Source organism: Telmatherina bonti (genome assembly GCF_933228915.1).
Source record: "Telmatherina bonti genome assembly, chromosome: 12".
NCBI classification, from domain to species: domain Eukaryota; kingdom Metazoa; phylum Chordata; class Actinopteri; order Atheriniformes; family Telmatherinidae; genus Telmatherina; species Telmatherina bonti.
The window spans coordinates 21,709,742-21,736,329 of NC_136610.1; the positions used below are offsets into that span (position 1 = coordinate 21,709,742).

Consider the following 26,588-nt stretch of genomic DNA (forward strand, 5'->3'; position numbering starts at 1 on the left):
ATGCATCGTGGAAGACCTTACTTCACATTAACTCAGGACAAAACAAGTGTTTAAGCACAAATGCTATTAGCATCATTAGCAGCTACACCAACATAGGATAGTTGATTTAATCTCACTCACCTAAACCCTATCTTTTATCAAAGTTTAACAGATTACATGTTTCATAGATATTGACAGATTTAAATAAAAAATATGTAGGTTTAATTAAAACTAAGGTGGCATTCTTTTTAAACAGGTTATTTCTGAGCAGTAAGAAAACCAAACTAAAAGAAAAGGTTCTTGAGCGACTCAAATTCAATAAGAATTCAGTGCCAATTTCTTTTAGAAGAAGGTCATTTATTTTTCATACACATAATGAAATAAAAAATATGGTGAGCTGAACAGAAACCTGGACAAGATTTAGCCTTAGTTTTGAGATAAACAAAACAGGCAATATTCACCCTTGAAGCCAACCATATACTTCAATCAGGCAGTAATCTGCAATAAATTTAGTCAGCTTCATAAAAATACTCACTTTTTATACAGAAACCAGTCTTCTGTAGATGTAATATATAAAAATGACAAAGAAGAATGACACAGCAAGTCAACTAATAGATGCTCCCTGCTTCCTAGATGAAAGCTTTTCTCCTCATCTTCCAGATGAGAGGCTGAAGATGACATGTGACTGCCCCCTACTGGTCACTTCTCTATCAGTGAGTCCAGCTGCTCCTGAAGGGATGCCAACTGTTGGAACACAAAACAGAGGGTGTGAATGGTGAGTTTAATTGTACGATAAGAGGATGGTGATTAAAATGCAACTTTATGTCAATTAGTTGCGTTTTTTTCTCAGTACAAACAAGGACTGAAAAATGTGGGTGTCATTATGCTGGAGCAGGAAAAAGCACTCTGCTGTGTGCTGCTAATAAAATGTAATTTCATCTGAGTAGATCTTCTTTTAGTCATCAAACCTGCACGGCTTGAAAGGATAATGTTATCCGCAAACAGCGTTTTTGACATTCATGCAAAGTGCTGAAAGGTGTAACAGACGCACAGCGAGCTCCCATTCTGTTTTTACAAAAAGGTACTTACCTGCTCCATTTCCCGCTCCTCCTGCTGAATAATCTCATCCAACAAGGCTTGGAAGCGGTTCTGTGAGAGGAGAGAGACAAACAAGATTTGTACAAGTTGACACGCTGAGCCTCATTAAACAGTGATGGCTTTATGTGTGTGTCTGCCTGGGCTGCTCATGTCACTATCTTCTTTCTGACAGAAAGGCCACTTGGAATGCCAGTCAGAGACAGATGACCTTTTCTATTCGACTGTGATAATAACGACTGAAGATGAGGCTTTGATGATCCCAAAACACCAGGAAATGAGAGGCCTAAATGGTAACATAAAAAAGGGCCGTGTCTGCTCAATGTTCCACTCATAGTAAAGTCTTCACTTAGAGTGCTGGGCGGAAGAATGAATTTTCATGCCTTTTTTCATACATGACAGGGCTTGTACAGTGTATAGCTTGGGGGGGGGGGGGGGGGGGGGGGGGGGGTATATTTAAAGAACTAAAATTCAAAATAAAAAACTTCAGTGTAATCTGCTGGGGTTTTTTTTTGTTTTTAGATTTTACATCACTGCAGGGAATTTATGTTGCATGAAAATGTCTGCCTCCAAGCTCATCTGCATGTACTTGTAAATATTTCTGCACATTAAGACCTAGTTTCTGAGTGATTGTTGAAAAAAAGAAAAAAAAAATCTGCATCTGCAGCTTACTTTAAGTGCCTGGTTTTCCACTTTCATGATGAGCTCCTCCTGCTGTTTCTTCCGGGCGCGGGTCTCCTGAAGCTTGGCCTTAATGCTGTTAATCTGCACCTGATACTCCATAACTAAAGAAAGCAGGTGGGTCATGTGTTAGGACTGTTGTAGCAACACTCAGAAAACATTCATTGTTCTGCTTTCATGTAAAGAGAAAATTGAACAGGAAAGGTTAGAGGGGGGTGATGAAGATGGAGCACCATAAAAAAAAAGTACACTAACAATACCTCAGGGACAAGATATCCTCCTCAGCTAGCATCACAACAAAAAACGTCTCCATTCCAGCTCGACAAATTGCAGCTAATGGGAACAATTGGTCCATTTAAGAGCAGATGCACCAGCAGGATGCAGCTCTAAAAGGCACAACTAAATCGCTCTGTTCTGGGTTCATTGCAGTTCTGATCCAATCCATCCAATCTGTCTCACATATATCTGTGGCTCCATTTACCATCTTTCAAATTCATTCTCTTAATTCATTGCTTCCTCACACTGGTGCTCAACTTTCTGATGCAGCTGCTGCAAAATTTAGCAGGAAGGAGCCTCTGCAGCATCATTTATTACAACTGCGTACTGGTGTAGGACACATCCAGAACCAGCCTGTGTCGTATTGGTGAAGTCTCTGCTGGGATGCTGCACTGGAATGGACCAGCAGTGTTGCTGACTGGCAGCACCGTGTATGCAGATAAGGAGGCACTGCACTGTCAAGACTGGACAGCTGTCTTGAGTTGCAGGCTGTGCTACAACACCTGTCAGGCGGTTAGTTGAGGAGGGGAGGTAAGAGCTGTCAGTGTGTGCATCTCTGTGCGCGGGGGCACAGCATGAGTATTTATGTGAAAGAGGGGCTATTTATTTGACCATTTTTGATGTCTGCCCTAGAAAACTCAGCTCTGGTTAAACCTCCTGGCACCTGGCTTAGTTTATTTTTGACCTCTGCTTTGGCAAGCAAGTGGGTGGGATTTGATTTAATTTTATGTTGGACTGGCTTCAGTCTCAAATTCCAAGTTTGTAGCTGAGACCATTACTCCTGAAAAATGAACAACTAAATCTGCTATGAGACTCGACATTCACCTTGAGGTGTGACTGGCAAGTACAGCATGAAGGACATAATAATGTGACATTGTTATTCCAAACGGGCGAGCACGTTTTGTAGAACTTGAATCAAAGGGTAGTTTGCACTTTCAACACACATTTATTCTTCAGTAAAACACAACCTGAATGTTCAAGTAAAAACTAAAATAAAGATTGTGACCATGTGGCAACCTCCGCCCGTTAAAACTGAAGCCTATGCCGAAGTGCATAAAACTGAAGTTCCCCCTTCAGCCACTAGGGGCTGGGTGCAAAACAGAGCAAATCCCCATAGACTCCCATGTTAAAAAGGCCAACTTCACAGCAGACATAAACATGTTTACAGTCTGGTTCAAAAATCTATTTTTGGTTAATAGGTCAGGTTTACCTTCAAGACAACTGGGGGGGGGGGATTTTTTTTCTAACTCGCTCATTTAAAAGTAATGTAATCCCAAAATTTAGCACATTTAGGGGCGTGTCCTTTTGATTGACAGATGCCTGATCTCCCGCTTCATGTAATGAATGTAGAACAACCGCAGTTTTTAGCCGGTTAACAACGTGACTTAGCTTTAGCCCACTTACCTCTGTTAGCTGGTTAGCTCCTGTTATCTCTGGGTTAGTTCGGTTAGCCCCCTACAGCTACAGGCAGCTCAGAGTTCACTAGGTTTCAATCATCCACCATGATGCTCACAGCCTCCCTCTCAGTTCTACCTCTATGCCCATATTTGTATTTTCCAGGTAAGACAACACACATGCCCTTGCCAAGATGACGACGATAGGAACCGCCCACCGAGCTTTAATTCAGTTCTTTAGAAACCTATGGTCTATGATTGTGACCATAGACTGTATATAAAAAGATGGCCGAAGCCTTCGTGTCATCCCCCATAGGTTTCTGAAGAGCTGAATTAAGGCTCTGTGGGAGTTCCTACCATCACCATCTTTGCAGGGTAATGCATGTCGTCTCCCCCGGAAAATACAAATATGGAGGAAAGCGGTCTAAAAATAAGTCACGTTGTTAACCAGCTAAAAACCACGGTTGTTCTATATTCCTCTTACTTAAAGTGGGAGATCGGGTATCTTTCAATCAAAAGAAAACGCCCCTAAATTTGCAGAATTTTGAGATTAAATTACTTTTAAACAGGTGAGTTTGAAAAAAATTCACTCCCCCATAGTTGTCATGACTTGATCTATTGAACCAAAAATGGATTTTTGTACCAGGCTGTAAACATGTTTATTTCTGCTGTGAAGTTGGCCTTTTTAACATGGGAGTCTATGGGGATTTGCTCTGTTTTGGAGCCGCAAGTGGATGAGGGGGAACTGCCATTTTTGGCACTTCTGCTAGGCTTCACTTTTAACCGCCGGAGGTTGTCGCTTGATTGTGACCAAGAACGCCCATACCCAATATCCCGATAGAAAACATTTTTCCAGTTTGGCATTATGAATAATGCCCCGCTCATTTGCATATCTGACTGATAGAAATGTTTAGCCAGATCTGATACATGAGAAGCTTCAATGATCAACAAGACTTTGATATAATCACCCATCTGAAATCAAATCTGGAACCTACAAAGAGCTACACAGAAACCTTGATGTTCGCTCACCGATCTGGTTGTTTCTATCACTTTCGTGTGGAGCAGAATCGGACTCATTGAGCTTGTCTTGGAGTTGTCGCACCAGATCATCTTCTGTGTCCATGATATTCAGGTCCTCGTCGTCATGTCGGTCTCCTTCATCCTCCTCATCCTCACTGGAGCTGCTGATGTCATTGAAGATTTCCCTCAACTCGTCATGCTGGACTGAACATGCAGAACGCATTAATGTTATTAACAAGGGCACAAAGATGAAAAAAGGCAAGACTTCAGGGCATTTGGCTGGGTTTGGATTAGCTCAAAGAGACAAGAATTTACTGTGAAATGAGAAATTAGAGCTGTGGTCCAACGACAAAACAGAGACGAATGATGCCAAGTCCAAACAGTCAGCATGCTCTTCGCTACAAGGAGAGCAAAAACTGCTCACTTTTCATAGTACAACTGAAAGTCACAAATGCATGAATCAGCTTGAGTTTGTAAAGGTTTGCAAGAAAAGGAAAATGTTTCTGTTTCTAAAATGTTTTATTCTGTTCTATTTTATTCTATTCTACAGTCATTTAGCAGACGCTTTTATCCAGAGTGACTTACATATGAATGAGAACAAGACAAGCACAAAATCAAACAGAGGACATCATAGGAAGGTGCTGGTGGATGTCCAGTTGGACGCAGGTCCTTACATGAAGTGCTAGAGGCTTTTTTTTTTTGTTGTTTTGTTTTTCTCCCTTCCTACCCCACAATATTACCTATGTTAAGATACAAAGAATTAATACGATAATGTTTGTTGCAAAGAACTGGGCAAAGTTCTCCAACTTTCTGACAAATATAGCTAAACTAAGTGCAGAAGTGCTCCTTGAAGAGCTGAGACTTCAGTTTGCTCTTAAAAGTAGACAAGGACTCTGCAGAGCAGACAGAGTTTGGGAGATCATTCCACCATCGCGGCACAACAAAGGAAAAGAGTCTGGCTAGTGATTTAGTCCCAGAGCTCATTGAGCTTATTATGCTTTAATTTACATCTCACTTAGTAGAGCTTGAGCTCAGTGCATTTTAAAAGGTAAGCTTGTTGGAATTGTGTAAATGGATAAAAAGAATTCATAAATAAACTGCAAAGTACTTGGAAACTTTTTTAAAATCAAATTTAGCAAATGGTTAGTCCAGGTGAAAGAGGTTAGCGTATTTTTCTGAAGTTGAAACCCAATTAGAACCAAATCTTAGCAGTTTTCACACCTGAAGATGGTGTGAAAACAAAGAGAAAGTCAAGACACAGTTGCTGTTCACACAAGCTCATCACAGTGGGAGGCGCTATCCTGTTGCGGGGAAGTATCTGTCTATATCGTTTAGGAAGCAGGACCTGATGCTGACGCCAGTCTGTGGAAATCTGTGTTTTCACTACAACGTGCTGAGAACAGCAGCTGAGGATCCTTAATGCGGCTATAGATGTATTCCATCTATCAGTATATCTCCACAAGAACAGGGAGCAAGAAAAAAGAAACCCACAAATTGGACAGAAAGGACAAACTTAACAGCAAATGCTCTGGCCTGACATGTTCATTCATCGTCTCACCCGCTGATTTGTTTAGATTTTACTGAGAAATCTTTGCAGAATCCATAATGAATGCTACAGACATTTGATTTCTCACTTCCCACTGCTCCAAAACCTTTCTAGAACATTTACACCATACTTAGCCTGGATATATTAAAGTTATCAAAAGATACAGTTTAAAAAGTTATGTTTAATAGCTGCAAACATCTTCCTATAATCCCAAGTGTTCCTGAGAAACTTGGCAGAACTGTTCTGTGAAGATACGCATAAATATGAAACGAAAACCATTTGACAGGTTAAACCTTTGGTTTTGATTGCAAATTTTTACTTTTCCATTATGTTCATAAATACTCCATTTACAATAGTAATTAAAATATTGAATGGTTTCTTCAAGCTGGCAGATCAGTGCTATGACACTTCCCATGTTTCAAAGCATCTCAGAGCAGATTCTGAACCCTGTTTCATGCTCCAGAATGATGCTCAAATTGTAATAGTTTGTAGAGCCCAGATGAGGTTATATAAGTGGAACACTTACCACTCAAAAAATATCATAGTTCGATGGCAGGTTTGGCAAGGTAAAAACACACAAGTGTTATAAGGCATGAAACACATGCACTACAAATAAAATAAAAATAAAAAAAATCTACTGGATCACATGGTCTTAGGAGGACAATTCTTCAGACTAAAGACTGTCTGAAGGAGAAACATCACTTTTATCACAAAGTGGTAATTTATTAAATGTTTTTGGAGCATCATTTCAAGTTTCTGTACTTATTTTTATTGTGTTTCTGTAAGCCAAGTTGAGATGGCAGCCTTGCATATCTGTATTGTATCTTTAACAATGGAAGGATCCAGCTTGTGAACAAAGCCCACCCAAAAATTAGAACCCATGATTATTTCGCACATGAAATAAGTACACATATATATACTGTATATAGACAAATGTAACCATTTTGATTTTTTCACTTGTCAATTTATTTGCTTGTCAGTTAATTTATGTTGGTTAGTTTCTTCATTTTTATCTCCATCAAGGAGGTTGGGTTTTGGCCTGCATGGTATGTCTGTACAAATTTTTGTTAGAATATTTATGAAAAAACTACTGAGTGGATTTTTGTGATTTTTTTTCTGAGACTGGCTCATGGTCACTTAAATTCCACTGGGAGCGATCTGGAAGGAATTTTGGATTCTTCACAATATGGGTGGAAAAGAGTTACTTGGCTGAGGTCAGTGCTCTCTGTGTGCTTTTCTAGTTATATTTTTTTCCCTTCTATATTTTTGTCTTATACCTCAACATAGGGAGTTGTGTTGTTTCTTAATCGTGTTTGCATTATACATTTATAAAGACAATAAAAACATTGTATTCTTTTCTATGTAATAAATGTATTTACCAGAAGATCCATGACCCATCTTGTGTCCTGAAGTTCCAGGTGAAGAGTCTAGGTTGGCCAGAGAGCTGTGCTGGTCTGCTTCTTTGGACTCATCCTCTGCTATAACTTCCCATCCTGGACATCATGAGTTATGGTCCACCACCATCTCCAGATTCATTTAACCCTTCAAAAGTCCAACACTACAAGACTTTAAGTTGTATAAAAAAAATTTTTTTATTTGATTTGAAGGTCAAAACTGAATAATCATTAGCACGTAGTGTGCACGTCTGTTGCCATATGCAAACACTGAAACTAAGATTAGAATCTAGTTTCAGTGTGACCAACTAAGCAATGATAATAAACAGTCTGTCTCAATTAACACACAGCAAGCAACCACTCATAGCAACCCTGCTGTGCTCCAATTCTATATAAGTTCAGAGTTTCACTAAAACACTAATAGCTTATGTTCTTTGGTTGCAAACTTCTCTTTCACAGAAGTTTTAGAGTACAGTCAGATGATTCAGGAAGGAGTCTAAACACTGAACATGGCCATGGATTAACCTATTTTGGATGTTAGCAGTAAGGAAATGCTTGCTGAGTACTATTCTTTTCTATTCTACAGTCATTCAGCAGACGCTTTTATCCAAAGCAACTTACAAATAAACAAGACTAAATCTGATGCTTCCTAAAAACTAAAGCTGTGGCTAAAAGTGAAAATTTATAGCATGAATATTTACCAATCAAATTACATCATTTTCAATAATCTGGGTCATTTTTCTGAATATACGACAAACAAATAACCATCTTGCTTCGTCATGAACAATCTTCCATCAGAATATTTAAAGGTGTCTCAAAGGATACGGACGCTGACAGCCTCAGCATCTGTGCTCAGCAATCTCTTTACTTCCTTTTCCACATCAGGGGATTCAATGTACTGCAGAAGATGGAGAGACAAGAGGAAAAGAGAGCGATCAGGTTACTTCTCAACTATACACACATACACACAAGTGCATGAAAAGGTAGCAGCTGGCCTCATGCCAGGAAGAGCATTAGCGATTAAAACAGAAGGGGCAAAATCAATATGGCTCAGCTCCACACCTTCAGGAAGATCTATTCAGAAGACAGAGCAGAAGTGTAGTGCTCAAGCTCACTTGCTTCCACTTTGATCAAAGCAATAGTGAAATTGCTTTTTGCAAGCCTTTGGGGCAACTAAGATGGAAAGGCTTTATTTATATGTAAATCTTGGTTTTCACTTTTACCACAGTGTCTGTTTTATGAAACGTAAATGTTTAAATGTCTAGTTAGGAAACAGCCTTGAGATGGATCATCAAATGACATGCAGATAAAATTAATGGGAAAAAAGAACGGCTCACTGGAGAGGAGCTGAACATGTCCCAACCTTTTTTTTCGCAGTTTTCCTAAATCTTCTCTTGCGTGTGTTCTTCAGAGGACAGGTGACTATGAAACAAATTGGCAAGATTAGTGATGTAATCTACTCAGTACTCAGCTGCAGAGGCTAAATCTGTTTCCACAACTACTTACATGTGAAGATTTTAGCAGAAACCCAACAACAAATTGTTGTGTGAAGATATTTATTTACTTACTGCCATGATTCCAGACAAACTTCTTGTCCTTGTCCTTGTCTTTCTTTTTGCTCTTGGGGTCTGTGCCAGTTGGCTCCTCCAAAGGAGGGTAAAGGTCTCCATCTAGTGTACACACTAGCATCTAACCCACAAATGCAAAAATATGTAAATTTATAATGAAGTACTTATTGACCTTACTAAAACATTTCAACAAATAATAAAAGGCTAAATCTATGCACAGCTCTGTGAAGCTCATGCTAAAAATTTAGTGCAATTTATAAGTTTCAGAAAGCAGGTTAATGCCACAACGTTGCTCTTCCGAGTATACTTCTTGTTCACAACTACTATATCCATTGAAAATGCCATCTTAAACTGAATTACCTGGCAGACATCAGCTGTTTTGTAAAATGTCTTCTTGTCTACCGTTTTGAGAGACTCAATCATACATGGCAGATCCACCAGTTTGCAGGCCAGAGGGACGCGGTCTACTCTAACTATCCCATGACGGCCATCGGCTACAACCAACAAGAGCAGAGAGAAACATGACTGTCAAAGGGATGTTGTGGGTGTGACGGTTGTAACAGCAGCTGGAGAGAAAATACAGTCAGTGTTAAGTTAAAACCAAGTGCAAAAACATGTCTAATACATATAACAGAATCTAACATACATCAAATTGGCGGGGATTGTTTTTAAAATGACTTAGTGCTGCACAAAAGTGATGTAATGCTTCTTTTCAAATCAGAGTTGAAGTTGGCATTCACACTTGTAGTCTGGCTTCATGGTTCACACAAAAGCAAAATTGGTGCTAAGACTATTGCTGAAACAGCTTACGGTGCAGCTCGATGGTAAGTCTGTCCTTCATGTTCATACTGCTCGACTGTGCAATCCTTCTTACTGTAGAGGCGTACTCCTGTGATAGGAAAACAATAAGTCCACATTATTTTGAGCTTATGGTCAAATTGAATTTCAATCCATTTCTGCAAATACAGCAGTCTCACCGAAGGGAGTCTCAGGACAAATTGGCTCTCCAGCTCATAAGGAGCATCCTCCTTGTTCTTGGAGCCGACCTTTCCCACTGGAATTAAAATGCATTAAAAAGTCAACAAAAAACTGTTTTAATTTGCTTATTGTTTGTCCCGGAGAAATCACAAACATCTGAACAGAACAAAAAAATATTTAAAAAAAAAAACCAAAAACCTCAAACCACTTGCATCTTTCTATACACGAGGGGTTTAAAAATTTGCAATGTTAGACTTGAGTGGGTTGCACTAAAGGCACATTGAATTGTTGAACCCATTATATACTTTACACCAAAATGTCTCTATTTGCTTAAGTGAGTACTCTCAATGCAATCTGCTGGTTTCGTTGCCCATGCTATTTTTTTTTTTTAATGAACTGGTTTTGAATACTGATTGGATCTCAATCAAGCTGCTTGAACTGATTTTGTCTGTAAAGTCCTCTGACATGATTTCTTATGAATCGGAACAATACAAATTAAGCTGAATTAAACTAAACGTCACCTGCCACTGTATTATGCACATGTGTTAAATTATGTGACAACACAAATAGCTAATCACATGGCAGCAACTCTGTGCATGGAGTTCAAATCAAACATCAAAATTAGGAAGAAAGGGTATTTAAGTGACTTTAAACCTGACATGGTTATTATTGCCAAACAGGCTGCTCTGAGTATTTCCAAAACTGACAATCTACTAGGATGTTTACACATAACAATCTCCAGGGTTTACAGAAATTGGACATAAAAAAATAAAGAGAAAGCATCCATTGAGCAGCAGTTGTCTGCATGAAAAGCCTTGTTGATGTCAGAAAACCCTCTTGTGGTGGCATAGTGGTGTGGGGTATATTTTCTGGGTACACTTGGTTGCCAGTAAAGCAGCCAAAATGATTGCCAACCCAGGCCAAAAAATAGTTTTCGAGTATATCCCTTTTAGTACACAATATCTATCGCACTGCTAGGAAACTTATAACTAAATAAAAATCTGATGAATAAACAATTAACTCAATGTATTCGCGGCCATAGCTAATATGTACTAAATGACCAACACTATCCTTACATGACTAAAAACGGAAACATTCGACTATATTTTGCGTTTACGTGACAGTCTGGAGGTAATTCTATCTTGACTAATAAAAATGGGTAAACTAAAACTGAAAATGCTAGGTGATGTTACTTATCAACCTTAAAATAAGTGCTTTTTGTACGAGATCACAATAAACCCATGTAATCGTGGTTCACACTGATACTAATGTATCGAGTTATATTCCACATAACAATGCGACGTTCACATTTAAACAAATCAATATACCAGATTTTTGTATTCTTTCATATTTGTTCTTGTTTATTAGATTAAATACGTGTGTATTTGTAAGATGCGTCTAAAGAAAGGAGGTTAGCAGAGAGCTTTTGTTAGCAAGACCGCTGTGAAAATATACCAACCTTTAATTTTAGATGTCATCTCCGGCTTTGTAAATTACACGGTGAAGCTAAATAATGTCCAGAATTGACTAAATTACCAACAACGCGACGGGGGGAAAGGTTTAATAATAAGAAACCAATAACGATTTACAGAATGTCTCGTCTGTGGCAAACATAAACGCGAAGGGCGATAATACAATGCTCCATTCAAGTCCGCCTGGGAATATTTGGAGACACACAAACGACTGTAATTTCTATGCCGACCACATCTACTTACTGTACGTCATACAACTAAACTATAAAACCATAGCTCTATTGACTGAACAACATTAATTTAAACATAAAAATATCCGTCTACACAGAGTTACTCTTAATTATAAACACTTAACACTTAACGTTTACATATTAAAGATCTGTAATTACCAATAGTTTTAAACATCACGTTTGTTTAATGTATCGCGAGACTTATGACGACGACGATTTTTGGAGAAAAAAAATTCTTTTAGAAAAACAGAAAGATAAGATAAGAGTTAAAACGTTTTTTATCCAGAAAGTCAACAATTTAATTGCTAACGCTTAATGCCATGTTGACCATACTTTTAACATGCTAACATTTACTATTTACAAAGGAGGGGGATCGTTGTTTTCACTTCCTGTTTATGGTCTTTAGAATCGGAAATACCATAATAAGAGTTCGTCAGTTTGAAATTAGTCTATGGTTAAAATATGTTTGAAAATGTTTCTTAAGAAAATATAACATCTATTTTTTAACTAACTACTAATATAATTAGAAAAAAACTATTATAAATTACAGAACTAGCATTACTTTACTAAAGCCATTATATTTATTTAAAAAAAAAAAAAAAAAAAAACACGTTACGATTTCTGCAAAAAGACTTCATTTCCGGGTCGGAACTGGTTTCTCTATTGCTGCCGTCTTTCTGCTGTCTACTCCCCTCAGTCCGTGAATATTTGCCCAAATTTCCCCTTTATCTTCCGTGACACTGCTCCCTCTGTCCGTCAAAAAGCCAATATGGTTTTAAAAGTGACTGTCAAAAGTGCTTGGAGGGCTGCGAGGACGCTGTGGTTCGTCATGCTCGTCAGCCTGTGTGTTTTCATCAGTGTTTCTCGAGCATCATCACTTCAGGAGGAGGACAGTGCCATGGAGAACATCGTTACAGAAAAAAAGGCTGAGGAGAGTCACAGACAGGACAGCGCAGACCTGCTGATCTTCATCCTCCTCCTCACCCTTACCATCCTAACCATCTGGCTCTTCAAACACCGGCGGTTCAGATTTCTGCATGAAACCGGGCTGGCGATGATTTACGGTGAGATGCACCAGCGCGCTTGAGAAACGTCACCATCAGAGCCATGTCTGTCGCCCCTTGCAGCAATTAGATTTGGGATCAGTGTTCATCAACGTCGCCCTTCATGTTTCTAATTCACTATGGCGTATCATACTTTAAAACATTTTGGGCATTAAACTGTGGCGCTGGAGGCCTCTCGTGTTCCCTGCATGATCTGGAAAATAACATTAAGAGGTTAATTTAGTCCCAGGAAGCGAACAGCTGTGGGATAACAATGTCTGGTTAGTTTCTACTTCCCCAAACCTTTGTAAGGACCAGCAAGAGTGAATCTGAACGACAATAGACTTGATTTTAAACTGACTGGATAAAGCAGTTGATCGAGTATTTCCTCATCTACCCAGAAGTTAAGATACTGTTTTCTTTTTTTTTTTTTTTTCTTTTTTTTTTTTTTTTTTTTTTTACTGACAAGGTGTCTGGATACATTTCAATGTAGTTTTGTTTACTTAGATATTAAAAGACATTTTCTAATAACTATTGATATATATTTTTTAGAACTCCTTTTAATCTTTTGATGGCTTTTTAGTTATAAAATGCTTTGGCTTCCAAGCAGCTGAAGGTTATGTCTGCAAAGAACAGGGATATATTTCTCAGTATTGGATCAAGTGCAAAAGAGGTGAAGCATCTTAATGATTTACAGACTAGCTGTAAACATTGTGACCCTTCAAAATACAGAAGCTCCGTCACATGATGGGCCTCAGTTCAATTAAACATAAACTAAAATGAGTTTATTTATTTTTAATGACTAAAACTTATTTTCTGAGTTCTACTGGTATGATGGGGTGGGGAGTCACTTTTGCTCTCCATCAGCTGCACAACCACAGGGATTGATGATGATCACCTGACTTTCAGCCACTCTAACAGCAGATATTTTTGTCACAGTTTTGGGGTTTTGTTAGTCTGTTCTATTTGAGTTCTGGCATGTAGGGTTCCTCTTTTATGTTCTGTTATTAGTTCATCTGGTTTGGTGTAGCTGACTCCCTTCACCTGTTTCTTGTCAGCATCTCAGTGTATTTGTACCCTTTTGTTTCAGTTCCTGCTTGCCAGTTTGTCGTCATCTCATGTCTTGTCATGTCTTGTCATGTTTCTTCTGCATTACAGTTGTCTTTCCTAATTCATTCATTTGGTTCCCTCATTCCTGCAACAGTCTGCCTCTTGATTCTGCATTTGGGTCCTCACCACAGCTGCACTGTGACCTATTTTTTCTCTTCCTTTATTTTTCACAGGTTGCACTTTTTTATTTTATTTGTTTGCCTTTGAAGTTTTATTCTCCTCAGAGTGAAGGCTTGGTAGTGTTTTGTCTTTTATGAGTACTTTGTATGACGCATGTCCAGCTGACTTGTATACACCTGTAAACTGGTGTTATGGTAATTTGAACTTGAATTCATAGGACACCTGGATGCAACATCGATGCAACTAGATAGTATGTAAAACTGATATATGCAGGTTAGAAAATTGTGCATTAAGTTGAAAGTGATCTGACTGATATCATATGTATTTTTTTATTGTTTACACTTGTAAGTTTCATTGGCAGCTCATTCTTTATTTGAGGCATGCTAACGAGTGGCTTGGAAGGATAATCTTTTGCATGAAAATACAGATAAGAAAAGCACAGCGGGAGTTTTTTTCAGTGTTCCAGGTTTTTAAGAATTCCAGGAATAGAATTTTCAATGTGAGGGGAAATCTCTTGATCAATTCAACTTTATTTATATAGCGTCAAAGCCATCTCTGTTTGGTTTTGTAACGTTTCTGACCTCTTAACAGACAGAAAATAAGGCAAACACTCAAAAAGTTTAAAAGGTCGTTTTTAACAAAGTTAAGAAGTTTTTTTTGTTGTTGTTGTTTTTGTGTTTTTTTAACAAATCTTTTTCTTTTTCTTTCAGGCTTGATTGTTGGGGTCATCCTGCGTTACGGCGTCCATGTACCTCGGGATGTTAGCAAAGCCCCGCTGAGCTGCTACGTTAACGCCAGCCCTGCTACCCTGCTGGTCAATGTCAGTGGCAAATTCTATGAGTACACTCTGAAAGGGGAGATCAGTGCAAATGAGGTGAACGATGTGCAAGACAATGAGATGCTGCGAAAGGTATGAACCATTATTTGTTTTAAGTTCCATTCAGTCACAGAAAGTTGTGGTTAATGAAGTTCTCTGGATGTTTGCTTGTGAGACTGCTGTTGATAAGAAAAATAAATTAATATTCACATCGGGATTTGGAAAAGTGAAGAAAGTCTTTGCTTTACTAATTTTCAGTAAAAGAAAGTGTAAGTTTTGGCTTTAGGTGTGTGTTGCTTCATTTGAAAAAACTATTCGTGTCACATATAATAAGTCTTATGGTTTAAAATGGAAAGAAAGGCATCATTTAGTCAATCATATGGCTTTACAAAATGCATGCTGTATTTTTCTGGAAATCCTAACAAGTCAACCAGTTTAAAAAAAAAAAAAAACCCCGAAGCTGCTACATCATCTGCACTTTTTGAATCTTTGAATTTATATTTTGTTGTTTGAGGGTCGATCATCAGCAATGAAATGTGGAATGAAGCAAACCTCATCACATACTAGTAACAGGTTTAACATGGCACTGCTCTAAATTCACGTCTAGAAATGGTTTTTAACCCTAATTGATGCATTTTACTCTTCCTGCCGCCTTGGTGGGCGCAGTATGAGAAGCTGCCCCCCCTTTTTTTATCTTAGCCATTTTACTATCATCACCTCTTTTTTTTTTTTTTTTTTTTTTAAATAATTGTTCAGAAAGCTGATTTGTAGTGTCCCAGATGTGTCATTTTAAGATTAAATCAATTATTTCAGTCATCCAAGAATCCAACAGCATTGAAATGTGAATTAAAAACATTTAGATTTTCAGCTTTTTAATCCACAAATTTTGTGTCAATTTGTGTTTTTCGTGTGTAACTCAGGTCACCTTTGACCCTGAGGTCTTCTTTAATATTCTGCTCCCACCCATCATCTTTCATGCTGGCTACAGTCTAAAACGGGTATGAAATAAAGTCCCCTTCTGAATGTGAAATTGTCTCATATTAAGAGGCCGTGTGTCTGGATGACTGTTGATGTGGTCTTTGTTTCACCTTTCAGAGACATTTTTTCCGCAACATGGGATCCATCCTGGCTTATGCCTTCCTGGGGACAGTTATTTCCTGTTTTGTTATTGGGTAAGGATATCCAATTCCAGAAACAGAGAAATATCCTTCTATGTTTATGTAGTCCGTTGTTGTGGTGTGAGAAGTGTCCACAGCTTAAAATAAAGTGTGCGTTGTCTTGTGTGTTGATGATGAATAGAGGCATATTGTGCTCCTCCTACAGGTTGCTGATGTACGGTTGTGTGATGCTGATGAAGCAAGTAGGACAGCTGGGTGGAGACTTCTTCTTCACTGACTGTCTGTTCTTTGGAGCCATCGTCTCTGCCACAGATCCAGGTACACATGCAAGCAGTCACGCTAATAATGCTAATTATTAATTTGCAAAAACTAATCTGTTGAAGTGCTCAGAGCTTGTTAAACAAGTTCTCTGTAACATAAAACACTGAAATTGAATCATTAAACTAAAAATGTTGGAGATTCCAACAATGCTGTCAGTGTGCAAGACCTCCAAACTGAGATTGAGAACTTGGTGCATATTTTAGCAAATGTGTCACATGATCTACAATTGTGTACAATAATTTGTGTATATCTAAGAGCAGCGCACAGCTTCGTGCCGTAGTCTGTACAAAAACCTCATGATGTTTGAGCACAATAACTAGAAAACAGCTTGCACACATCTCAACTTTAAATTAAACATTTACTAAACATAATGTTTATTTAAGCCTTACACATATAATTTCTGCTTTTAAAATGTTTTGAATGCATCCAATTACAATTTAAAATCATGTGTGCTTATATGCAGTTTAGATGTGTGTGTGCACTTATCTCCTGATTTCAGTGGATCCTGAGTTCCTGCTCAGTTTGTGTTTTTGCTAAATTGGAACATCTGTACTTTGAGGGGATGTTTGTGTAATTTCAATTTCTTTTGCTCTTTTTTTTCAACCAATATATAGCATCTCTACCAGCTCTGTAGTCAGTACAGCAGCTTCTAAATGTACAGATGTGGTCTAAGTGAGCTTTTTCTAAGGTGATCCTTTGTATTGTGGAATGTCAGTGACTGATCCTTTTGAAGGGAATATTAGCTAAATGACCTGTGTGTGCAGTCTCATCGCCACTCACATTGTTGCAGACATCTGTAAAAGTTATTTTCCATTTATAGATCATGTGACCATTGTCATACAGATAGAGGGGATTTAAAGCTGGTAGAGAGTGTGAAGACGAGGTAGGATGAAAGCTTTGGCAGTGTGAAATGAAATACACCGAAAGCATTTTATCTGAAAATGTTCTATAGTTTCACTTTTTAATTGTGCTGCATTTACTCAGTGTATGCTTTTGGTTTTCTGTTAATAGATTTTTCTTTTTGTTGCTACTCAAAGTAATGCTGCTGCAACATTTGCATACAACTCACGATGTTGGGTTAGGTTATCTAATATTTGCACATCTCTTTCTCTCTGCGCAGTGTGTAATCATTGTGGCGATTGTTTTCTCTGATTCATTTGCATAGTGACGGTTCTGGCTATCTTCAACGAGCTGCAAGTAGACGTGGACCTCTATGCCTTGCTGTTCGGAGAGAGCGTGCTTAATGATGCTGTGGCTGTGGTTCTGTCTTCGTAAGTACCTGTCGGCATGTGAGCAGACTTGGTCGGAAAACCTGCGTCCATCTTGCTTTAATGTACAATAATAAAATTTCAAAGTAAAAAAACATCTGACATGTCTTTATACATTGACTGACCAGTAATCGTTAACTAACCTAATATCAGTTTCATATTTACATCTGACCCAACAATACTTAGCTTCTAAACTGATCAGTGTTTCTCCTTGGCACGAATTGTTGAGATTTCTGCATCGTGGCTGACTGGTACATTGAAGAGGTGCACTAAGAGCATAGCCTTGTGCGCCTTCGTTGTGCCTTTGGACAAGCATGACGAATCACAGGCTATTTGTTGTCAGACTCCAGCTTTTCCAGCCAGGGATGCAGAACATTCCATTATTTCTCAGTTTGCTTGTCCTCGTGAGTTAACAAAGAAAACATTTCTACATACGTCAGCTGTCTTTGGAAATGTTAGAACATCAGGAATCCTTTAAGACAAAACACCTTGCTTTTTTCAGCTTGTGCATGAGTTTATGGAGATGTTGGGCTGTAAGTGCAGCGCGGGAATAGTTCTAATTTCAGAGCTAAACTTTGTTCAAACAGTGATTTGCTATTCGTGTCACATTTATCATAGAAGTTTCTCAGTGAAATATTTCTAAAAATAGTTGTAGAATTTCTTTCAGATAGCTAATTTATGACTAATCCTCTATTCCCTGGCTCCATGTCCCAGAAACAAAACTACTTTCAAAAGCCATTTTAGCCAAGTTGGATGAAAAGAAGCGCTCTCCTGCTCTTTTGAGGATGACCACTGGGACAGTTCACTGTGGATACCAGGAGGCACAGAGTGGATGTTTAATGTTTAAAAGGCAAAACATCCTTTGAATTTTGTTATTTTCACCTTCCACACTGAATTATTTTGCACAGCATACAGAGTTTGGACACAAATGTTCCTCTACTTTGTAAACAGAAGAAGTTTTGTGTATTTTTTACTGTGTGTATGTAAACTATTTTTCTTTCTGTGGTCCAATTGCTGGTAATAGCTCTGCAATACCTTTTTAAAGGATGCTTTCAGTCGAAAAACCAGTAGATACGTCTGAGCCAACCTGAAAAACTGCTTGATTTTCATTGGTGAAAACTCTCAACTCTACAAACAAGATAAACAGCAGGAGACTTAACTCTCAAACACCAATATCAATGGTGATGGTTTTGCGGTCTCAGCCTGACACAACTCTGTTTTTATGTTGTATTATTGATCCAGAATCAGGTTCAGTACCTACATCGATTTTATACTTTTTCATGAAATTAGTCAGTTGTTTAAAAAAATCATTAATACCGGTTTTACACCAAATGTTACACCAGTATGTTTAAATGGGGAAAAAGTTAGCTGTTTTCACTCTTGTAGCCCTGAGTGCAGCACCGTCATTAAAAAAGGACCATATGCACCCATCCAACAAGTGCTGATTAAGAAAAAAGCCAGTTTGTAAATGCAACCAGTGGCTGAATACCAGCTAGGTTTCCCATTGCACACAGAAGCCAGAAGTCTGGGGCTTTTCGCTGTTTTTTGTTTTTTGTTTTATTTTTTAAAACCACAGCAAAGACACAAAGGTTGAAAGAGGCAGTTTATGGTCTGTCCCTGTAAGGGTCACGCCTCCTCATACTGGAAGTGGAGAGGAGGCTGTTGTTGGGAAAACAAATGCCCAAGTGACTTAAGAATAATCTGAAGTATTAATATCCACCTATCCCAGTAAGGTCTAATGCTGCTGTGTACAGGGGTCACCTCTCTGATCCCTGCTTCATTCTGCTTTCTGCAGAAATATGTGTCTTTTGTTGAAATGATTCACTGGGCAACTTTGCTATTTAACATTTATAAACATTTTCTAAATGGCATGTGGTGTATCAAATTAAATTTGATTTATAAAGCCCTTTTCATGCACAAACCAACACACAGGGCACATTACATTATAAAACATTTAATACATATTAAAGAATGTTTTAAAAAGCCTTCACACACCAGCATCTCTAACAGCAGTGTGAATATTTCCACCCCAAAGCCAAAGTTCTTATTCTTTGTGTCATACAGTCTCTCGATTTTTTTATTTTTGAATTTGAATTTGCTTTTAAATATTTGTCGTGTTTTCTATCAGGTCTATTGTGGCGTATCAGCCACAAGGAAACAACAGCCACACGTTTGAGGCCATGGCGTTGCTGAAGTCTTTCGGGATATTCCTTGGCGTTTTCAGCGGCTCCTTTGCTCTGGGAGTGGCCACTGGAGTCGTCACAGCTCTCATATCTTTTCCACTGCTGTTTAGTTTTTCTGCTTTAGGAACCAAATCCATCGATTTGAGTCAAATGTGCTCTTTATAAACCTTACAATGCAGGGTCAGCATTAGATGTTAAATTATTTACTAGTGTGTGTCCGTCATAATCTAGTTAGTTTTTGTTAAATGGATTTCTCCTAAACTATTCAGAAGTGTCTTAATCACTTAATCTGAGTGGCACAGTGGTGTTGTTGTTTTTTTATTTATTCAGGGAGTGATTATAAAAAGATAAGCGGATGATGAGCATTTGGACAAAGTAGGGTTCCAGAAACAAATGAAATGTCTATACATATGTAATGAGTCCTTGACTGTCGTCTGTACGTGACTAAGTTCACCAAGCTGAGGGATTTCCAGCTGTTGGAGACGGCTCTCTTCTTCCTCATGTCATGGAGCACATTTCTGCTGGCTGAAGCTTGTGGCTTCACAGGTAACAAAACACACATTCACAGATTCAGGCTTCCCATCCTTCACTCATTCTTTTTTTTTTTTTTTTTTTTTTAAATTTCTTGTTAATCTCATGTTTATTCTCCACAGCAGCTGCTAACATCTGTTAATTCAAGGTTTATGTCAGGAATAGTTGTTACTAATGGTAAAGCCATTCATGCTTGCCCTCCTCAGTCAGCTGGAGAGATGCTGACCTCCAAAGTCTCTGATGAGAGTGGGCTTTAGTTGTGACAACAGAGGTGTCAACCTGAATAATATTGTTCTACATCCACAACGTGTAAACATGTTTAAAACATGACCTGCTTTTGTGTTAATAGAGCTGAACGACACTTTATGGTTTGAATGCTCTGAAGGTTTCAGTCCTCCCTAACACTCCTCATGCAAATGTCAGCGAGGAATGAAACACTTTATCTGACTTAATTGCTTATTGACCCTGTTTCACTTGCCGTAGTGGAAGCACAAAAGATCCAGGGCTGAAATGGTCTTTAAGCTCCTTGAACGAAACCCCAGAGCATTGAAGTTGTGGGTGCTGGTGACAGAAATACGGCTTTTATCACCAATACAATGTAACGTTCGTAATTATTCTTTATTGACCGGCGGCGTTTCCATTGTGTGCTGCAGGTGTGGTGTCAGTGCTCTTCTGTGGAATCACTCAGGCCCACTACACCTTCAACAACCTGTCCCCGGAGTCTCAGGACAGGACCAAGCAGGTCAGACTTGGAATGCAACCACCACACTGCTCAGTATTTACATTTTTACAGTACTGAGTTGTGCCTTTAAATACAAAATGGAAAAGACAAAATATTCCAATTGAAATCTGATGTGTTACTAAAATGTGTTACTCTTAGATGTATCATATTGCTGCTTTTTTCCTCTTGTGTGCTTGCTGTTGTGTGAAGAAGCTGAATTTACTTTTCTCTCTCTTTTTTTTTTTTTTTTTTTTTTTTTTTTTGCAGTTGTTTGAACTGTTAAATTTCCTGGCAGAGAACTTCATTTTCTCCTACATGGGTCTGACCCTTTTCACCTTCCAGAACCACGTCTTCAATCCAATGTTCATCATCGGAGCTTTTGTATCTTTTGCACCTGATGTTCACAAACATGATTAACCATCAGCTTGTGTGCAACAGTCAATATTTCCTATTTTTCTATTGTTGTCTTTAACCTCACTGCCATGCAGCTGGCCGTGTTCCTGGGAAGAGCTGCAAACATCTACCCTCTGTCATGTCTTTTAAACCTGGGAAGACGCAACAAGATCAGATCCAACTTCCAGCACATGATGATGTTTGCAGGTTAGTGGTGGACAGATGAGGATGTTTATCATCACCCAGATGTGTTGTGCATTGATGCCAAGGAACATTTTCTGTTTTTTGCGCCCAGTAAGAAGATAAAAGATAAAGAACACGGCTTGTGAACAGATATGACCTGATTTGTGTCATCCAGGTCCTTGTGTGCCTCTCTGTGTATAACATTGCTCGTGTTGTTCATTTTAGGCCTCAGAGGCGCGATGACTTTTGCCCTGTCCATCAGGGACACGGCCACATATGCCCGACAGATGATGTTTTCCACCACTCTTCTCGTGGTATTCTTCACTGTTTGGATTTGTGGCGGTGGAACCACTCAGATGTTGTCCTGCCAGCGTATACGGTATGTCTGTCCCTCCCCCACACACTGAGTTCACATATAATGAACTGAATGTCTGAATCCCAGTTTTGTTTTGTTTTTTTAAACCATTGTTACACTGCAGTTCCATGGCAGAGGTGGTCTGCAAAAATACTGACGCGAGTGATCTGCTGAACACACAGCATCAAATAAGCAGCTCAGGTGTCTTAGACACAGATAGAAATGATAGTTAAAGTAGAATTGTTCTTATGGAGGGGTGATTAGGAAGGAAACAGAAATAGGCATGTTAGATGTTTTTTTATTATTTTTGTTGTTAGTTTTTTCCTACAGAGTAAGTTTTTGTTGCCAGGACACCAGCTGTTGTTCCAGCCAGTCCTGTGCTGACAGTGGCAGAAGATTTCTGGTTGTGAATTGGGACAGCTTGTTTTTACTGGCTGGTTTCACTTTTAGCATTTTATTTATACTGTATGATTAGTTGATGTTTAACCTATTTTCTTCTCGTGTAGCAAATTTTCAACAAACCACTTCAAGTCCTTTTCTTATTTTATTTTTTCTTTGTTATCGATTTTATTATTTCATTATAGTTTATATTATTTTCGTTTTCATTGTTTTGTAAATTTAAAAAAAAATATATATATATAACGGTAAAAAAAAATCTCAACCACGAAGGGTTAAATGTTCACAGTGATGCACGTTGATTTGAATAACCAGTTAGTATTTACATTGATTGTACCTGATTATATAGTTTTTTTGGGAGGATTTGTGTGTTCATGTGTCAGTTTAGAAGCAGGAAGTAACACATACAAATGATTTTTGTCTGAAGGTGGGTCAGAACAAACTAAATGTTGCAGGAACAAGATGAGAATAGACGTGTATTCTTAGAGCCACCTCGATACTTTGGCCTGCTGAGTTTGAGAATCACACATCTTTGCAAAAATACCAATATTACAGTTTGATCATTTGAGCTTAGCAGTGTTTGTCTTCATTAGGCAACCATGTCTGAGAACACAGAAAACAAGCAAGAAATTAGCATTTTTTCCAACTTATTTTAAAGACTTGTTTACAAAGGAAGCTGGAAGTCTTTGGGTGATATTTCTCTTGTTCTTTTGCATCACATCTTTAACAAAGTGCTAGCTCAACATATGAGCTCATCTAAAATTATGTTAATAGATTTATTTGAGCTCCATTATTTACAAAGTTTCTTTTTTGCTTTGTTATTACACATGGCCTCTAAATTTGAGTCTATAAAACATCATTTTGAATTGGTAAATCATAACTTGTTAATAACTTGTTGGTAGGAAATGACACATAAACAAAGTTAACTGAAAATCAGCATCAATCATGCTTCACAGCACCGTTTTGCTCCAGTAGTTTTTACTTTTTTTATCTGCACCTGATTTTGCATTTGTTTTCTTATCATTCAACAGGGTGGGAGTGGATTCCGATCAGGATAACTCTGTAAGTATCCTGCTTGGACATCTGACAGCAGTTTCATCCGTTAAAAGATAAATGCATAACATTATCTCTTTCAGATAATTCAGATAAGTATTGCTGATGGATCAGAGAGAAGAAGCACCAAGCAAGAAAGCGCCTGGCTTTTCAGGATTTGGTACAACTTTGACCACAAGTATCCTTTACTAACAAATGATTTTGTTCAGCATCGGTGGAATGTGTCTGTTTTTATTCTTCACACAGCCACAACACTCGCAATGTTTTTATTCTTCACACAGCCACAACACTCGCAATGTTTTTATTCTTCACACAGCCACAACACTCGCAGTAAAAGATGTTTAAGTCTAAGGATGACTTCATTTTATATCATCAGGCAGCAGAGGGAGCCACACTTATAGATTTTAGGGCAAAATATCTTCTCTGTTCTATCTCAACCATGAAGGAAATTCAGTTTTCATGCATTTTTACAGTGAAGTACCATAAACCACTTCATTATTGATCATTTACTGTTGTTAGGCATTCATCAAGCATCAATTATACGGTGTCAAGGTTTTCCAATAACAGTCCATTAGTGCTTATTTATGTGAAGTACATCCTTGACTCGAGCCTTTCTTCAGCTACCTGAAGCCCATCCTGACTCACAGCGGCCCCCCTCTCACAACCACCCTTCCTCCTTGCTGCGGCCCCCTTGGTCGCTTTCTCACCAGCCCGCAGGCCTTTGAGGTCAGACTGTGATTCATACAAGAGCTATTTTTGAAAGAGCTGTGTAATTTCTTTTATCCCCTATCAACAGAAAAGGGGGGGGGGTTAAATGTCAACAGATGGGTATGTTTTGGTTCGAGAAGGAAATATTTAGCACAACATCTTTCCTCTTCCTGCAGAATGAATGCCAGCTGAAAGATGACGACTCTGACCTCATCCTGACAGACGGCGATATCAACTTGACCTATGGTGACATTACAGTGAGCACAGATGCGACAGGTGCACACACCAGCGGTGGCACGGGCTTCTCCGGCGCCGCCACCTCTGATGACTTGGACAGGGAGTTGGCGTATGGAGATCATGAGCTGGTGATGAGGGGTACACGCCTGGTTTTGCCCATGGACGACTCGGAGCCGCCCTTCACATACCACCACCGCCACATGCGGATGTGAAAATAGTGTTTGATTACAAACCCAGGCAGCCGTCTGATCCAAACTGACCCAAGCCACTGAGCACAAGACCAGTACCTGACTCCTTTTTTCACTCCCATAATTTTTTTTTTTGCACTTTGCATAAATCCACCTGCCTTTTCCACACATATCTTTATTTCTATTACATTTTCTCAATCTCTCTAAAGACAAGCCACTCTTTCTACCTCATTTTCCTCTTCTGATCGCACGTCTGTCATCTCACATGAGCATATTTTTGTCATATTTATTTTCAGGGTTTTTCCACCGTACTGTAGCATTGCACAGAGGTCTAGCAGCATGTGCCGGTTTGTAAATGCAAGTATCAGCCACTAGCTAATTTGTTGCTGTACAGTATATCTCAAGAGTACTATATCTTTGTTATGCATGCAGAGGATGCTTGTTGTTTTCATTGTGTTTGGTTTCGGGTCTGACTTTGAATGTTGCTGCCTTTCTCTGTGCATCAAGGGTAGCTGACCCAGCAGACAACTTTGCTGTACATTTGGTTTTGATCAAGTGCCTGGGAGTTGTAGTTTTAAGCATGGCAGCCCAATGACTGGATCAGCTCTGGGAAGCAGAGCAACTTCAGGACTGGCAGTCATTTGTTTGTTTGTTTTTTTCTTTGTTTAAAAAAGAAAGGAGAGGGTATAATAAAAAGAAAAAAATTAATTCACCCCTCTATTTGTAAGGTAGCAATATACTCAGTGGGTGTTTGGGCTGTTAGTCTGTGCTGTTTGCTTGTAAACAGTGTGCAACAATGTGGTGCCACTGGTGTGGTGTGGCCTGGCAGCAAATGTTGTGGATCTCTCTCAGTGACCTTAGACTGTGACATACAGACAGGCTTTACATCTTATTTTAGAAGCTGATGCAGCTCACAGTAGAAGGAAGGGCTGCTGTTGTTTAAAAAAAAAAAAAAAATAGGAAAAGAAACAACAAGATCCACCCCAACTAAAGTGAGGAACCTTTGTGCCATTTCTCTCCTGCGTTTAGATATTTTATGAAAACTGAACGCACATGACCTTGAAGTGTTTTGTATGCTTTTTGCCACAGAGCTGAAGTACTTTAAGCTGGATTAAATTTTTCATACTCACTGCGCTTTTTTCCACACATTGTCTATTACAGTTACTGCATTGATAACTTGGAACTGCATCTTCTCAGCGAATTTGTGAGAAAGTGGAAAATCATGCGCTGTGTGAACAACGGACATAAAAGTTTCCAGACTAGATCTGATATTTTTCAGCATCTATTTCTATCTGATAAACAGCTGAAAATTGTCAGGACTGAGGAATTCTGTGCACCTTTGCAGAAAATCTTCTTGACTTTTGCTTTATCAGTGCAAATCTATTGCTTGTAGATCTCTTAGTTACGGATGAGAGGATTAATCTACCGGCTGTTGCAGCCCTGGATTTTATACCTGTTAGGAGGTCATTTGCATAAATCAAAACCAGTTTTATTATTTAGATGAACCCATCCCTGATAAGAACAGATAATCACACTGGTATGGTGGCAGATGGTCATTATGGGAACTGCCAGATTGAACAGCAGTGGTTGGTTAAAGGCTTGATATTTTTCAGTGGTGTACGCATCAGGTTTGTTGAGGATGGTTTATTGGTTTAAAAGGAGTTTAGGAGCAAAAGAGTGAAGCATCTGAAGCTATGTATCATTTAAAGGATATGTGTGGTTTGATGTAATGTAATGGGCCATTTTAGTGGATCTAGAAGAGGAATGGAAGGTGTGGTGAGCTTAAAGGCTGTACCATGCCTTTAACAGGAAGCGTTGTTAGGATGTCACCATGGCAACCCTGTGTTGAATGTGAGCAGACGCCAGGAAACATTTGATGACCTAACAGAACACGTCAGGTTTGTGCTTTTGCCAAAGTAGAGCAACGGATGCGAAGAGGAAGATGGAGGGGTTAAAGAAAAGAAGTGAGACAAAGAAGCTGAAAAGAGGAGACACTTCGGTCTGTTTGTGTGACTGCTTCTGTGTGTGTGTGTGTGGGGGGGGATGATACACACATGGAAGGAAGAGGATGCTTGTAGATATTGCTTTTCCTTCCACAGTTATCTTCTGCTGTGCAGGAATGTCTAATTTAACTTCTTTCTTTTTTTTTTGTCTCCATTTTTGTTTTATTGCTTTTTTAAATCCAGCATTCCTTGTGGCATCTCACATCT

General features: G+C 38.8%; 2 protein-coding genes across 2 annotated transcripts; one reads left to right on the forward strand and one right to left on the reverse strand.

The window, feature by feature from the left end:
* Positions 1–325: 325 nt before the first annotated feature.
* Positions 326–11,543, reverse strand: taf7 (TAF7 RNA polymerase II, TATA box binding protein (TBP)-associated factor). Its single transcript, XM_079249924.1, has 12 exons — positions 11,391–11,543; positions 9,931–10,007; positions 9,764–9,842; positions 9,314–9,447; positions 8,954–9,074; positions 8,749–8,807; positions 8,211–8,283; positions 7,371–7,484; positions 4,455–4,649; positions 1,747–1,859; positions 1,069–1,128; positions 326–723 (listed from the first exon to the last, which is right to left on the reverse strand). The coding sequence occupies exons 1-12, from the start codon at positions 11,407–11,409 to the stop codon at positions 679–681; spliced, it is 1,089 nt and encodes a 362-aa protein (XP_079106050.1). The 5' UTR covers positions 11,410–11,543; the 3' UTR covers positions 326–678.
* Positions 11,544–12,402: 859 nt separating this feature from the next.
* slc9a6a (solute carrier family 9 member A6a) lies at positions 12,403–24,630 on the forward strand (the record flags this gene model as incomplete). Its single annotated transcript, XM_079250288.1, has 16 exons — positions 12,403–12,697; positions 14,617–14,816; positions 15,644–15,721; positions 15,819–15,895; positions 16,047–16,159; positions 17,328–17,433; positions 19,559–19,700; positions 20,054–20,159; positions 20,798–20,886; positions 21,133–21,246; positions 21,354–21,465; positions 21,667–21,820; positions 23,224–23,254; positions 23,338–23,423; positions 23,866–23,971; positions 24,130–24,630. The coding sequence occupies 16 exons, from the start codon at positions 12,403–12,405 to the stop codon at positions 24,400–24,402; spliced, it is 2,082 nt and encodes a 693-aa protein (XP_079106414.1). The 3' UTR covers positions 24,403–24,630.
* Positions 24,631–26,588: the final 1,958 nt, after the last annotated feature.

Bases quoted from the DNA above. Each gene is read 5' to 3' on its own strand.
- taf7 (XM_079249924.1), bottom strand. The intron at 8,284-8,748 runs GTTGGGACATGT...CATCTTCTGCAG, and splicing joins GGAAAACTGCGAAAAAAAAG to TACATTGAATCCCCTGATGT. The intron at 1,860-4,454 runs GTGAGCGAACAT...TGCTTTCTTTAG, and splicing joins TGATAGAAACAACCAGATCG to TTATGGAGTATCAGGTGCAG.